Source organism: Emys orbicularis, chromosome 5 (genome assembly GCF_028017835.1).
Source record: "Emys orbicularis isolate rEmyOrb1 chromosome 5, rEmyOrb1.hap1, whole genome shotgun sequence".
NCBI classification, from domain to species: domain Eukaryota; kingdom Metazoa; phylum Chordata; order Testudines; family Emydidae; genus Emys; species Emys orbicularis.
This window is the reverse complement of record NC_088687.1, coordinates 65,218,580-65,235,176: the sequence shown is the minus strand read 5'-3', so window position 1 is coordinate 65,235,176 and position 16,597 is coordinate 65,218,580. Positions and strand designations below refer to the sequence as shown.

Here is a 16,597-nt window from a genome sequence, read left to right as displayed (position 1 = left end):
AAGGAAAAACTATTTCTAAGCAGAGATTGCTGAAAATTAGGAGGCTGTCACACACTCTACAAAGAACTCTCTCTCTATTTTACAGAAAAGATCACAGAATCAGGGATAACCTCATAGAAAGTATGTAATGCTACCATCCCATCTTCCTTCTCAGAATCTGAGATTCACACAACAGGAAGGCCTACTAACATTAAAGACCATCCAAACCTGACCCATAGTCCTAAGGATCTGGAGGGCTGCCTGGACATGCTCTAATCTGACTCAGAACCTTACTCTCAAAGTGCTCCCATAGTGTAGCAATAGACAACTGCACCTCTCACTTATGAAGATGTGCGAGGCTATATTGTTCCTCTCATGTCCTGTTTAATGCATCTATGGAGTTACATGGGGGATCATGAGATGTCAAGGTCTACAGTGTTAAACGTATGTAAATATACTCAACTATGTAACTCCTTCACTACCATCGCCATCACCCAGCTGATCCAGTGCCTATGCAAAATCAACAACTAGATCAGGGGTGGCCAACCTGTGGTTCCGGAGCCACATGCAGCTCTTCAGAAGTTAATATGTGGCTCCCTGTATAGGCACCGACTCTGAGGCTGGAACTATAGGCGCCAACTTTCCAACGTGCAGGGAGGTGCTCACTGCTCAACCCCTGGCTCTGCCGCAGGCCCTGCCCCAGCTCCACCCCTTCCTGCTCCCTCCCCTGAGCCTGCCGTGCCCTTGCTCCTCCCCCTTCCCCCCCCCCAGCCTCCTGCACGCCACAAAACAGCTGATCGGGAGATGCGGGGAGGAAGGGGGAGGCGCTGATCGGCAGGGCTGCCGGTGGGCAGGAGGCGCAGGGAATGGCGGGGGCGGGGAGCAGATGGGGGGCTGCTGACGTATTACTGTGGCTCTTTGGCAATGTACATTGGTAAATTCTGGCTCCTTCTCAGGCTCAGGTTGGCCACCCTGTCCTAGATGAAAAGTTTCTTGCTGAAGCTGAACCTGGGAAAGTTGAAAATGATACTAGTGGGTAGAGGAATGGTCTACTCCCTAAGAACCCTGAGGAAGGAAATATTTTGGGGGGCTGCTTTGGTCAGGGGCAGAGGAGAATAGAAGAGCCCAGAAAAGGGGAAAGTAGGATTTTTTGTATCAAGAGGGAGAACTAAACATTCAAACCGCTACCCTCCAAAACATATGTTTGAGCTGAATGCAGGAGGGAGCAAGGAACACAGCGACATGTTTGGTAAGTGTTTGGGGGTTTTTTTTAGTTGTTACCAAAAGTGACACAGAAAGGTCACACCTGCTTCTGGGTGCTGTGAGAGCTTCAGCATCATGTTTCAAAGGATACTTACAGACAAGGTTGAAAAGAACTTTTATTTATTTTGAATGGTCAACCTGGAAAATTGCAAGATATAAATTTCTCCATATAGAATCACTGGTGAATCAGAATTAGAGAGTTAATACTATTATTTTCACAAACTTTTAAAACAACAAAGTAGTAGTAGCAGAGCTCATGTTTTTGAGAGCAATGAATGGGGAAGATTTAATGGCTTGATATAAAGCAGATCTAACAGTGTAACACCTGGCTCCCATCACAACAGTGTTCACTTTTCTTTCATGTTTGAATATTGGACTAAAAAAGCTGACTCTGCAACATGATCTACTGTTTTCAAGGCTAGAAAATACAATAAACAGTACAAACAGGTGAAACAGGCAACTTCAAAACCAGGTGAATGCTGTCAAAAATATTTCACAGAAAGGAAAGAAGATAAACCTATAAGCAAAGTTCTCCCCCCCCCCTTCATTTTATTATAATGGGTTTTTGACAGTGTAGATTCAGTTTGAAATTTTCTGTTTTTTCACATGCTGAAATGTTTTCTTCTCTATTTATCATGTCAGAATGAAATATCACACAATACAGGCTATTAGATGGATTTTTAATATTGACGGGATAAAGCCCAGAAACAGAGGCAGAAAAGCTTACGCAGTGCTTAGTCATCTGGGTATACCATAAAATGAAACTAATACTGATAAGCATGACAGTATTTGTGGGTCCACATATAAGCCAGAAACACCTACTTCTCAACAGAGTGGAAAACAAAATTCCTCAAGCAGAAGCAATTAGGCATTTTTGTCATCTCCGAAAGGATAAGGGTAATGGGAAGAGAAAAAGTATCATGATTCAAATGGTGCTCCAAATGGTTGTCACAGATGTAAAGTATTCTGTGGAATACACCATATATTTGACACAACCAAAAAAGACATTATGATCTAGAATGATCCACTCCTGTCACAGCAAATAGGAATTAATCATGTCAGGAAAAAAAAAAGCACTCTAAGAAAGCTTCTGAACTCCCAAGAGTCAACACTCTACATGTTTGTAGGGATGTAGAGATGCTATTTTCATCATCACACTGAACATCATTCTGAAAATAACATGCCCTCAGACTTGATAGTTTTATGAATTATAGTATATCTTCATACTTTCAGCGTGCAAATGCTAATTCAATGGCACTGAAATGGCACTTGGGGTGGTTTTAGTTTGATGGAAATAACACATTTAGCAGTAACTCAAGCATCATCTTTTTATTATTGTAATTATAAATTGATGTCAATGGCAGTCACACCTGCATAGGTGAGACTAAAATTTATCCCATAATTCATAGTTTAAGTGGGGTTCTTTTTTTTTTTTTTTCAAACCAGTAGGGAATACATCATCTTTATTTTTTAAATAAAAGATTTTCTTTCCCATTTCTTAACCAAAGCCTTCTCTTTTAATACATAGTTTTACTATTTGATCTTAATATTCAAGATGTGCATGTGTTTTATATTGTTCCACTAAATTTACTTTAAAGTAACATGCAAGAACCAAGACATAACAATAGCTCCATTGTTTTATCTTTGATGGTAGTCTAGAGAAACACACAAAAAACCCTATATAATATTTTAAGAAACATTTCATAGGTGACACAAACCTACAAAAAACAATCAGATCCTTTATGTATCCCATTGGGCTTTAGTATTGCACCTTTCATAGAACTCTTTCATCTGAGAACCCTGCAAGACCAAGTCACACTGACAAACACAGGAAGAATGGCCTTTTAATATATTTGCTTTTGTCACAATATTAGCGTTGTTTATTTCAGTTTAGAGTGTCAATTTATAGTCAACAGAACATTCACACTAGAGTTACAGATCTAAAAAACAACAACATTTACACAGAGGGACAGATCCAATGGAACTATGACCATTTACACCAGTTCAGGATCTGCCCCAGATTGTTTGAATTAACTATATCATAGTTGGTAGCCTCAGAAATTGATTTCCCTTTTCATTATATTACTTTACAAGGACTACAGCTAAAATCTTCAAAATGATTAGTGATTTTGGGTGCCCAATTTGAGATACCTTAAGGAAGCCTGATTTTCAGAGCATAGCTAATCAGAATTTTCTGAAAACGTGGTCCCTTGAAGGTGTCTTACATTGAGTTTCCAAAAATTGAGACACTCAAAATTACTAGTCACTTTCGAAAATGTTGGCCACATGCATACATACACACACACACGCACACTCACTCAGGCACACACACACACACACACAGAAGTAAATATAAATAAAGTTGTATTTTCCTCCAAACAAATGTTACAATGCTCTGTTTCCTAGAAAATTCAGTGCTAGTAGTATGTAGTTGTGCACAGTTATTTCCAGAGTGGAGTTTTTCTACTTTCTATAAGAGCAGAACTGGAGCCAGTTTAAACAATCCTGCAAGTAATTTCCTTTTTAAATTTCACATAGATATTGCCTAAATAAAGTAAGTATCATGACAGTATTCTTTTAAAGGTAAAATGCAAAGGAGGAAAGGGAAAAAACATTATCTTTGCTTTGCTGTTCATCTTTAAGACCGATCTACACAAGCAGAAATCAAACCCATTTTCAAAAATGGCTTAACTAACACAGTTTCAGCTACATACTTGTGCTAAATTACATTGTTTTAACAATCCTGCTAGTATTTCCACACTTCCTCTTTAGAAACCATGTTAGAAGTGTTTTGAAATACTTGGAATCCTGGGTCACATAAACTAGAGTACCTCATTATCCTCCACAGTGTTCTCTTGTCAAGAAAGGTAGATAAATGGCCAAATATTTTAGTACAATTTTCTAAAAATGTTCAGATTTCTCCCTTTTACACATACACTGCAATATACTAGTCCGCCATATTTACCGTGTTGACTAGATTGGAAAACTAAAAACTCACACTACATGCACTTAGGGCTTGATCCTGTTCCCACTGAAGTCAACAGGAGCTTTGCCACTGCCTTCAGTAGAAACAGAATCAGGTCCTCAGCTTGCTGTCTTCATACTGCAAATTATCAGATCACCTGCAGGGATGAAATCATCTGGTTATGTAGTAATCCTGTCCATATTACAAAGTAACCTTTAGCATATAGGCATAACACTTAAATATTGGCCAGATGTAATGAAATGATTGAATTGAAATAAAAATTGATAGCATTTTTATAATACCAAAAAGGTATTCTCACTGGAACTCACAACCTATGGCATAGCACCTCAATTCTGCTCTATTCCCTTATTTTTTTATATCTGTCACTCTCTCTTTTAGTACTATTTAAGAAAATCACTTGCATTGTCAACAAGTGTAAATCTTTCATTAGAAGTTGGTTACTAAAACTATACTCTATGGGTAAAGCTGGTCAGTTAGTATTTGTTGGTTGAATAATTTACTCAATGATTTTCATGATATTTCTACAAAAATATTTGATTTGTTTAACTCTGTGCCCAATCCTATGAAGAGATGAGAATCTCCAGTAAGCAGCAGCTCAGCACCCTCAAGTCCCACCATAGTCAACAGTTTGAAGCAACGGGCCCACTGAGCAAATGGCTGTAACACTTCCAAATGAGCCATTGGAGTCTATATGGTAATGTAGTTGGAGACTTTTTAAAAGGCAGATTATTGATCCAACTGATTGCAAAAGCTCCAAATGGTTTAAATCCCTATTTTGTGCATCACTGAAATGACAGATTATAGCAGCTTTTTGGTGTTATGGGCACAGAGCAGACTTAGATAAATATCACATACACAAGGAACAACTCCAGAGCCCAGGGCCTAGACCACATAACTTGGCCAGGGACTGGGCAAATGAATTTGGACAGAGATGGAAAGTGGGGTGGACCGTGGGAAGAATCCTTCCTTCAGGCTACAGAGCTACTCTATCGTCTACACTCTAGCTCAGCGACTGAAGTAACCTGTGAAGACCCTTAAACAATCCTCTCACTGCACAACAGTGGCTCTTCCAGGCCTACCTCCAGCCCTTCCCTCTGCCACCATGCCTCAACCTTTCCTCCCTCTGTCCCATTGCAGGGGTGTTGCCACTCACAGAGCAGGGCTCTGCACCATATAAGGACTGCATACTCCTTGAGCAGCACATTCACAACCTGTGCAGAAAAGCCATCTTGTCCCACTACCAAGAGGCCTTTCTCAGCCTTGGAGAAGGAAACTGGATATGCCCTTACTCCTGTTAAAAGGTAACAAATGGCATTTTTTATGAAAAAGGTTAGTTTGAATTTGCAGTAGCTATTTCTCTTTCCACCTCAAAACAAGCCACTAAGTGATAGCTGATGCCATGCATTAGTGGGCTGCAAAACTTCTGCAATTCAATAACAGTCATTTAAATTCTAGGAGGTGGTAAAAAAGCAACTGAAAGCACTACCTAATGGACTGCTTTGTTTTTTGCTTTTCATTCTTAACATTTTAGAGTCAAACCCTTTTATTTTTCAAATCATTAAAAAGGAAATAAAATCAAACACTTTGCTCCCAGGCTGAAATATCTTTATGCCCAGTTTCAGCCTGGGTCAAAATTTTAACTCTTTATAAATAGACATTTCTAATAAAAATGCTGAGATGACATTCTTAACTACAGTAATATGAGAAAATGCAGTATTACATAACTGAAATTCAATCAGAGACTAAAATGAAAAGGTGGGATAATATAGCAACTAGACTTCATCAGATGTTGGTTATTGTGACCATTTTATGTACTGTCTCAGTTACAGTATCCTTGCCTCGAGTGGACTTGAAGCTGGAGTTAAGCTGATTTGGCTTTATCTATGAAAGAAACTGCATTTATAAGTTTTCAAGGGTGATACAGTCTACTGGTAAACAAATTAGAAATGGTGGCACAGGTTTTCAAGAGAGTCCAGTGTTCACATAGGCACCAAAATAAGTAGCCATATTTTCAAAAGAGCTCAGCATGTTTGGTGCTAAGTTCTTTTGAATATTGAGCCATGAATGTCACAAAGAGAACCTGCTGAGTGCGGAACTCTTGAAAATCTAGCACCAATTGCGTATTCTGAAAACTTGAAAATCTGGCCCTACATGAACATTTTTACTGACATTCCCCCTACACTGCACATGACAAGTAAATACTCTCATGGACTTCAGTGGGAATTTTGCCAGCAAAAGGATCATGGGATTAGACCACAAATGGGAAATTGCCATTTTTCTCTTCTTTTCAGTATCTAAAACAATTTAACTTCAGTGTTTAACAAATGAAGATACATTTCTGATGTGCACAATAAGCTATTCACAGAATAATTAATTCAAGTGGTAATTCAGTTGTAGGCACAGCACCATCAAGCAAACATCCAAGAGGATCCCATGCCAAGTTAACTCTGTTAATATAGAGCTGAACAGCCTGGTCTGATACAGAATAAAGTTATAGCTTTGTCCTGAAACAGGAAATTTCTTATGGCCTGATCCTGCCACCTTTAATTGCATTGAATATAGTACCTTCCTTAACCCAAAAAGCAATCTCATTAGTTTCTATAAGGTTGGCTGTGGAGTAAGATGATATTCAAAGTCAGCTACTGTAGAAGAACTGGACCCTTATTTTGTAGAGAATAATTAATATCTCTTGGTGAAAGACTTTTCTTTGTTACATCTTTTTGTACTCTTTACCTAGGCATACTGAAGACCAATAGAGTTACACTGTTTGAAAAAGTGTAAATGAAATCAGAATCAGGCCCAAAAAGCGTTACTCACTGACTTCATTCTCCAAATGGAAACTTTGCACAAATACACTTCCCTTTTAAACTGACCAATGTATAGGTAAGAAAACGCTTAAAGTTTCTTAAAAGCATACAAAATGTCAAAGATGTATTTAGGGAAAAGTAAAAAAAAATGAGGATGTATTCCCCTTGATCAGTGATTCACAAAGCACCTCTGCACCACAGACAAAAAGATACATGAAGCGTAGATATTAGAAGTAATACTTAAAACAGCATAATCCATATCACTGTAAGTACACATTACAAATTAGAAATACAGTGCGGTAAATGGAGCTACAGATGACACAGTATGTATTATCTTAACAGGTGATTTTTTAAAAAATATGCATTCACTATATTTGCATAGTTCTTTTAATATCTCCTTTCCATTCAAATAAATTGTAAAGCATTCACTAATGGAATGCCAGACTGTTTATTCATCATCAAAATACCTTTTCAATTTTAACTACCTTAAAACTAATATGTACTTGTAACCAATGTACAATTTTAATTAAACTTTTTTAAATAAAACCTGAAGATTTTAAAATAAAATAATAATGCTGATACAAAACACATTAATTTCAAATAACATAAGACAGATTTCTACAACAGCTAAACCTTCTACAACACTGAAACCAGATTTCAGTCAACTATGTGACACAAAAGAATAAAATCACCATGGGCAGAACAACTGTAGAAAACTACATGAGTGAATCCCTAATTCTTGATCTTCTACAAATATAATTTCTCACAGTACTGTGATGTTAGCCACTGTATGCCAGATACCTAACTTGTGGTACCTACAGTTATCAAACAATTTAAATATATAATAAAATAAAAATATTTTGACTCAGGAGTTCTCATATGAGAAGCACAATACTTAATCAACATGTGTGTGATGCATTTACCTATTCAAACCTTTTCTCAACATTACTTTGAGCCTGATCCTACAGGCTTTGGCTTCAGTGCCAGTGTCCGCTATCCAAGAATGCAGGACAGAGCCTTCAGTATAAAATATTGGTAATTCATGCTCCCAGATGATTTATAGAGATGGGAAGGTTGACTTAAAATACTAATTTTGCTTGTAAAGGCTTTTGGAATCATCTTATTCAGAAAGTTATTGTGTGGTTTAAACAATTTCCATCTTTTTCTTTATATTACGCCAAAGCCAAGTATTTACTTATTAGTTGCATTCATTTGACAAGTTTAGTATGGAGTATTTTTCCAAACATTTTAGTATCAAATAATTGGTCTTATTAGAACTTTCTATAAGGTCACTTCAGATTTTACAAATGATCTTATCATTGCATAAACCTTTTTCTGTCAAGATGTAGACATGACATGTTCTAGAACAGAGGTGGGCAAACTACGGCCTGCGGGCAACATCCGGCCCGCGGGACTGTCCTGCCCGGCCCTTGAGCTCCCAGCCAGGGAGGCTCGCCCCCAGCCCCTCCCCCATTGTCCTCCCTCCCCCGCAGCTACGCCGCCGCACGGGCAGCACTCTGGGCGGCGGGGTTGTGCTCTCCTGCTGAGCAGCGCAGCAGCGTGTCTGGCTCCAGCCAGGTGGCGCGGCTGCCAGACATGCTGCTCTGAGCGGCATGGTAAGGGGGTCGGGGGGTTGGATAAGGGGCAGGAGTTCTGGGGGGCCTGTCAGGGGGCGGGGGTGTGGATAGGGTCAGAGCAGTCAGGGGACTGGGAGCAGGGGGGGTTGGATAGGGGGTGGGGTCCTGGGGGCGGTTAGGGGCGGGGGGTCCCGGGAGGGGGCGGTTAGGGGACAAGGAGCAGGGGGCGTTGGATGGGTCTTGGGTTCTGAGGGAGGCAGTCAGCGGGTGGGAAGTGGGAGGGGTCAGGGGCCAGGCTGTTTGGGGAGGCACAGCCTTCCCTACCCGGCCCTCCATACCGTTTTGAAACTCCAATGTGGCCCTCAGGCCAAAAATTTTGCCCACTCCTGTTCTAGAAGAAAGTTACTGATAATTAAATTAATTATACTGCTTGTATACACATTGACATAACAATGATAGCATACCTACAATTTCGTTAATAATCTGGAACTAATAAAAAACATTTTCCCTCAAGAATTATCAACTGTGCAAGTAGAATTGTAGCAGTTACACACCTCTTAATTCTCAAATGTATCTTTATAATCAGAAATCTGATCCACTCTATTGACATCAGTAGTAAGACTATAATTTTCTTCAACAGCTTTAGATCAGTCCCCAGTTCATGCAGTAGGTCCAGATCATGCAAAGATTTGTGCACATGTTTAACTTTATGAACTGTGAGTAGTCCCTTTAAAGTCAATGTAAATTAGTTATTATAGTAGTAATTCACACAAATATATTACTAAGTATAAGGAACTAAAATTAATTTCAGTAGTTATTTAATGACAAGTAAAATAATAATTCATTCATCAAATATTTAGAGACTAGTAAAGATTTAATTGATGTGTCTCTCATGATTAGCAGTTAAACCTAACTCATTTGATACTTAATTAAAATAAAACTATCTTCAGAAATATAAATAGGATGTATATTTAAGACACAGACAAGATTTGTGCAATAAATGCAAACATGCAATGAAAATCTGGAAAGTCAAGCTGTCAAACCAAAAATGTCAGTTATGTTTTAACTCCCCAACTTCTGGTTCACGGCTCTGTGTATGTAAATTTAAATATCAGCAAGAAGCAAACAGGCACAGCAGGGAGGGAACTATCACAAGGAACAAGTGTCCTGGGTTTGATTTTGTATGACCCAGCAGCAAGAAAGTACTTTAAAGGCTGCTAAAGCTCTTGATTTTAAGTGAGAAGATGGGGGGGGGGGGGAGGGTTATTTGGGAGTGTGAGAATTATGACAGTTCATATAGCATACCATCCACAGATATTTTTACATCATTTTTATGGTAGGTACAGTTTGGCACTTGTCAGTTCTAACTATAAGGAAGTTCCATAGCTTTCCTGTGTAGAGATTTGTAGGCGAAAAGAAATGAAAAAGAACTAACAGGAGAAATATAAACAAACTTAAGCATAACTATTGAACCATTTTCTCCTCTCCTTAAAACCAAAACCAAACCATTATTGTACAATATATTTGCTTTTGGTCCAGAGCATATTTACTCCACATAAACACAGATACATCTCTCCTGGCTTTCCTGGAATAGTCTCTGTTTATTTATTTATTTATTTTTTGAAATGTTTTTACTGGTGATGTTCTAAATGCTATTCTCTTAAGAATTCCTTCTGTAGCATTATAGTACAAAATAGCTAGAAAACCAAATGCCATGAATACCTCTCTCCTTCAAAGCTGCTGGTTGATGATATAATGAGAGGATCTGAGATTTATGCATGAATCAGCAACTCGTTGTCATAATGTCATGGTGCAGTGATCCCTGCAGAGCTGTAAGACTTGATTTAAAATGGAAACGCTCAACCCCCTCTTGAACCAGCAAGATTAAACTTCCAAGATCGTACATATATTACCTCTGTGCCACGGCTACTTTATGAATAACTTGTTACTGTTATTGAGCTTTTACATTACCCTGAGGAAACTTCTCTTGAAGGGACTCAAATCTCTTTTTAGGGTAAAAAAAAAAATCAGTGTTCCCAAAATAATTAGTACTGTTTAGTGTTTGAAGGGTTAACAGGAAGATTGTCAAGGTTCATCACCTCAGCTGTTTTCTGTTTTGATGTAATTACACAATAGAATCTATTCCTTATATTGTAGATGATGCGTGATTTCATCAGTTGCGTTGGGTTTAATTATACTGTGCTAAAGGACTAATAGTTCATTTTTCTGGATAACCTCCAGTTTTACGCTATAAACTATTAAACACCAAAAGCTCCCAAACACCAGTTTGTGGTGCATGGTAGTGACCTTATAACTTTCCTTTCCCCTTTACTTCTTTCCCTGATTTAAGTCATTGGAATCACCTACGCGCATCGAAATCTGCTGCTTCTAGCCCGCTTCCCCTTTAGGGAGAGATTGTACTCTTGCTCCCGAGCACCACTCACACTTGTCTCATCCATGTAAGGGCTGCACAGCCCCTCAATGAAAACCACGAACCAGAGCCTCACCTCCGGCATGAAAGAAATGGTGCTACTCGATTGACACCAGCTGCTGAAGATTTGCCCTCAAGTATTTGCTAAAGACCAAAATGAACCCTCCCAAATGACAGCTTGCGGTATGTGTTACACAACGTAGTGCAACCTGTGCTACCCAAAGCAGAGCCTCCCTCCCAACAGATCTGTCTTTTGGTCATTATCTACAGATCACGACTCACTCACCATATTGTTTGCTGCCTGTTTTGACAACTGTCAACCGTGCATGCCTCCTTCCTTTGTGCATATGGGAACGTAATACTTTAAACAGTACTGCTTTATGTAAAAGCCACTCGTTCCGTGTATAGACTCAGTATTTAAGTGCAATTAAATGTTTTCAATAATACATATGATCTTTAACTAAAAACACTTGTTGAGCACCCTGCGTCCTGGGTTTCCTTTAGTTATTTTGGGAGATCCTTTGCTTACGGTCCATTATTGGGTGTTGATGTGTCTGCGTTCGTGCTAACTTTTGAAATGTGTCTCTGTTTCAAAAGAATGATTTACAAACATTTAAAATCAACATCCAACGCTGAGTAAGACTTCCTATTCTCTCAACAATTTCATTTGGTAGGCGAGGAGTTGGAAAGGCTGACTGCCTGTTGTTGGAACTAGTCTGCCATCTGCTGGATGCTTAATCTATGTCTGACATTTTTGTCTTCGGTCTGTGAACCTACTCTTAAAGGTGCAGAACTCCATTTTTACAAGTACTGTGTAGAGTTTCTAGCGGTCAGAATAGCATTTTGTTTTATTCAGTCACTGCCATGACTACCTTGAATAGTAACAGTTTCTCCTGAATATTATGATTGTCCATTTAGCTTACTGAACTTTGGTTAAGGGGCATGGGCTAAACTAGCAGAAGAGCACCTCTGCTAAGCAAGGTTGATGAATTGACTACCGTAAAATGCCTGGGTAAAGATACAGCAGCAGTTTCCAATCTCAGTTTTATTTCACCTGTAAAATGCTTTGTAGGTAAAGCAGCCTGAGACAGAACCAGATACAGAATCTCAGTACTCAAACAAGAACGAATTTCATAGGATGAGGTAGTGGAAATGGTAATGGGGGGGAAAAAGCTAATTTTGAAATGTTCAATATCTCTAGTTCTAAAAAGCAACAGAGTCCTGTGGCACCTTTAAGACTAACAGCTGTATTGGAGCATAAGCTTTCGTGGGTGAATACCCACTTCGTCAGACACGTATTCACCCACGAAAGCTTATGCTCCAATACAGCTGTTAGTCTTAAAGGTGCCACAGGACTCTTTGTTGCTTTTTACAGATCCAGACTAACACGGCTACCCCTCTGATACTTGACTCCAGTTCTAAATGAACTCCTAATTTTTATCTGTCTCAGCAAATACTGGTCTCCAGTATCCTCTGTTGGCTAATCACAAACCTTTCTTGGATGGTAATCGAAGAAGTACTATTTCTAATTATTTGTAGTATGTGTCTCTTGATTCAATCCAGAACCAACAGGATGCCTGCACTAAACGTTCACTTATGATAGATTTGAGAGATACTACCTGCTCTTACTTTACTCACTTTAGCTTGTCATGGACCAGGCTGTTATCCTGGACACCAATCTTCAAGTTGCTTGAAAATGGAAGTTTGGGATTTGGCCACACACAGAAAGAAAAAGGAGAGCCCACGATATCATCAGCCTACTGAAAGCCTATCTCAGCTCTTTAATGACGTCAGTGCCTTTCATTAAGCTCCCTCCCCAAGGTCCGATAAATATTGTAGGAGTTATCTGGAGGAAGATATTTAAGATCAAGAACGAGTCAGGCACAAACATCCAATGTGGTTTATTAAGGAAAGCATGATTCCTCCACTTTCTGGAAGAAATTTAAAAGCAGCCATGTTTGCCGTTAGGGATTGTTAGCAGCAGGAAAATCACTGGTGCTGCTTTAACTAAATCACAGTCAAGAGTTCATTGACTTGGGAGTGGAAAAGCAAGAAAACACAGAACAATCATTCAGGCTGACCTTGAATTTTGTGAGGACTAGGATTTTAAGGAACATCTAGTTCAGTTGACTAATTTGTAACAAAATGTCTTGAAAATACTACCCAGAAATAGTATTAAGTCCCTGGAGTCTCCCATGATATTTGACGAGCTGAGAAATCGACAATTAAATAAATTGGGCAGTTCTCTCACATTATAGTAAATAACTAATGCAATAAAATTATGAAACTAGCTGGCTGTTAGAGGAAATCTGTGTTTTTCCCAGCCATTAATACCCTTATTCAGAGATAACAGCAAGGTTTTTCTTTAAAAAGGTACCTTCTTCTTTCATTCCCACTTTTTAAGGACATATTTAAAAATGAGAGACTCTGGCTGAGTGTGCAGCCTACACGTAGAATTAAGGGAAACTTCAGTGTGGCCGTGCAATGCTCTCTTCGTAGTGTACAATAAGGAACAGTCATTTTCCTAAGCTAGTATCAATGTGTGTTGCCTGTTTGTCCTTGTAAACGGTGTCTCTGCAGTGGGCTAATTTTCACTGCAAAAAGATGTGGTAGGAGAGCAAGACTGAAAGCTGGAGACTGTGTAAGAAGCCTTTCGGAGCATGGAGGACAAAATACAGCTTTTAATGCTCCACCTGGACAGGTGTGCCTTTTTAGGGCTCCTGGATTTGTTACAATTGTCATTTTAAACGGTTGTTTGGGTTTTCTGCTCTGTATCGCACGGTTTCCCCTTAAAGTTAGAATGACAAATTGCAGCTCTAATCGGCTGGGTCTGAGATGATTTTTCTCGTTAGGCAGGCGCCTAAATGGGCGTCCTCCCTTTTTTTTTTTTTTTTTTTTGTTAAGGTGTTGCGCCGCCACTATACAATCAGGGAATCTCACAGGCCAAACTGAATGTTCATACTTCATTCCCAGAACTTAAAAGCGCCTTTCTCATTCAAGATACTGCACAGGTTTAAACAATCCGCCGACACTGAAACAATGCGAAATATGGGCGTAAAATTATCCCATCGGAATCGGTGTGTACACACATACACCACTAGATAAAATTCGCAAATGATTCTAGAGCATACGTAACTGCAAAGCACCTTACTCGAGGAATGGCTCTCTCTTTTCATCGAAATAAGACTAAAACCCTGACTCCAGCTATTTTGATATACCCCACTCAAAGGATGTATTTGTTATACATCCAGGCAGATGTATGATGTGTTCTTGATGTATCTTTATTTTATCAAGAAGACGAAAAACAACAATCTCTGCCTGAGTGATTTTAAAACGGGGGGATAATCACGCCTCTCGCGTCTACATGCTCAGTCAAAATTGTTAATCGTTCAATCAACCATTTCGGATAAGGTGATGTGGTTTGCAACCGACGATGTTCGTAGGGGCTTTTGAGTGCTGGTTTTACTGTGGTATTTTTCCGCGTGACCCTGGCATTTTATTTATTGTCTGAGCCCACTGCAAAACAACTGAACACGGGAAACAAACAGGAAATCCTGAGGATGGGAAGGGATGGCAGCTGTTTTGGCCCTATGAAATTATAATACAGTAGATTATAAGAAAACCCCAGAGTCTGTGTCGGAAGAAAGCATCCGTTTTCCAACAGTACAACCCTCGAGGTGGCAATGATTAAATACAGGGAGTGAGGGGGCTCCTTCTTAATGTGCATTTCCTCCCGAAAATCTGATCTCTTTGCTGATCTCTTTGTTAAGTTGCCCCCCTGCGGGGGGTTCCTCAGGGAGGCTTGAATTATTGGGGTAATGGAAGGAAGGGGGAGCTTGATGTAATATGGAGAATTGCAAACAGTAAAATGGCTGATCCGTGTCTCATTTAGCTATTGATGCTCAGACCCGAGCGGACCACTCGCGTTTGGCTTCCCCCGCTCCCGATCGCCTGGCACATCCTGCTTTATTTGCCAGAGCACCGCTGTACCACACCAAGGCGGAAGCCAGGACCGCCGCGCAACGGAGCTAGCACTGCACAGCTTTCGTGGGCAGCAGGCTCTCCCAGTTAAGTTTAATTGATTAATTGGAGAGTTAAATGGATCTCAGCTCAACAGCTCCTAGCTAAGCATGGAGCGTTTAATTTGCTGAGCCTGCCTGTCCAGCTGGATGGGGAAAGCTAGCATATGGTCCCACGCCATGTGCAGTAAGCCAGGCTTATGTAATGTATGGAAAGAGCCGAAAAGGAACCATTTTAAACCTGGACCATCTGTAAAGCAGTGTGTGCCATCCGCGTGGGAGGCGCCCTTTGAGCCCCAAAGTCATCGCCAGAGGAGCGCATTAGATGGGCGCGTTCTCCCCGAACCTGCCCCGCAGCTACCCGAGGGGCAAAGCACTGCACAGCCTGCACACCACCCTCTCCCACCGCCCCATCCCCAGTGCGCACGCGTCCCTGCTCCCCTCCCTCCCCCGAACACGAGAGAAAGGGGTCCCTGCGGTCTCATGCTCCTTCCCCCCCCCCCCCGAGCAGCCCTGTGCACGGTTATTTGAATGACACGAGCATTCGTTACTCACAAGCATTGGTGACGGCGAAGCTGTTGGCTACCTCCAGGTTGTCGATGTGGGGCGTCAGCCTAAACTCTGAAGTGGAAAACTGAACCATCCCTACCCGAAATGCACTGTATTCCTGATCGGCACCCCTCGGAAACAACCCCCCTGCAGGGAAACAAACACAAAACAGAACAAGAGACCCGATCAGTGCTGCAAAGTGAGAAGCTTCAGGCAACAGGGGCATCCCCCCTTGGGCATCGCATCGCTGGGAGCCACTTAATCTCGCTGTCAGGGAGAGGGGCAGCTACATGCACGCTCGCTCTGGGGCGGTGGAGCTCTTCTAGTCAGCTGTCGTGGGGGGCATGTTATTTGTCGGGAGCCGTTGATTCTGCATCACGCCAGAGAGATGCGAGTCTCTTAATAACGTGAATAGCTAGCATCGGCAAACCGCTATCGGACCAGCTACACGATTTCGTTTCTGTTTAAGGCAAAGGGGGAATAGCCATCATTTCTGAAGGGAGGGGGCGTCATACAAAATCACACACATACATGTGTGTGTATAATACATAGCATTCAGGGCTTGACAGGACATGAATACGCGAGCGCAATGCCAGCTGTGAATGAATGAATAAATAACCCCTTCAAATTAAACCTCAATCCGAAAAAAAAAAATCCTGCCAGGCAGGGACACCTACCTATTTGTATGCTGTTAGAATAGACCCCCCAAATCAGTCCCCAGAACACAGGAGCCAGGAAGACAGAAATATGCATAATCTTGTGCATTTCCATGAAAAGTAGAGCATCCACGAAGCCACAAACGATCCCTTTCCTCCTCCTCGTTCTTCGTCCGTTCTCGCCAGCGAATTAGATCCTCTGCAATGTTGGCCGAGGGACCAGACCACCCAAAGAAAGGAAAATAACCCCGAAGCGGCGGAAGCGGGAGAAGCGTTTGCACAAGGTCTGGTCCTTGTCCCGGCTCCAGAAGTAAGAAGGCTGCTTGAACG

At 40.8% G+C, this 16,597-nt stretch overlaps 1 protein-coding gene across 3 annotated transcripts in view; it reads right to left on the bottom strand.

The window, feature by feature from the left end:
- The window catches only part of GRIA2 (glutamate ionotropic receptor AMPA type subunit 2), a 128,657-nt gene extending 112,275 nt beyond the window's left edge, over window positions 1-16,382 (bottom strand). Inside the window, exons 1-2 of one of the 3 annotated variants that reach the window (XM_065404772.1) lie at window positions 16,289-16,382; window positions 15,618-15,758 (exon numbers count right to left, since the gene is read on the bottom strand). In XM_065404772.1, the coding sequence (XP_065260844.1) occupies window positions 15,618-15,758; window positions 16,289-16,382 (235 nt within the window). The remainder of the gene's footprint in view (window positions 1-15,617; window positions 15,759-16,288) is intronic. The other 2 variants (XM_065404773.1, XM_065404775.1) reach the window with 2 other exon arrangements.
- Window positions 16,383-16,597: the final 215 nt, after the last annotated feature.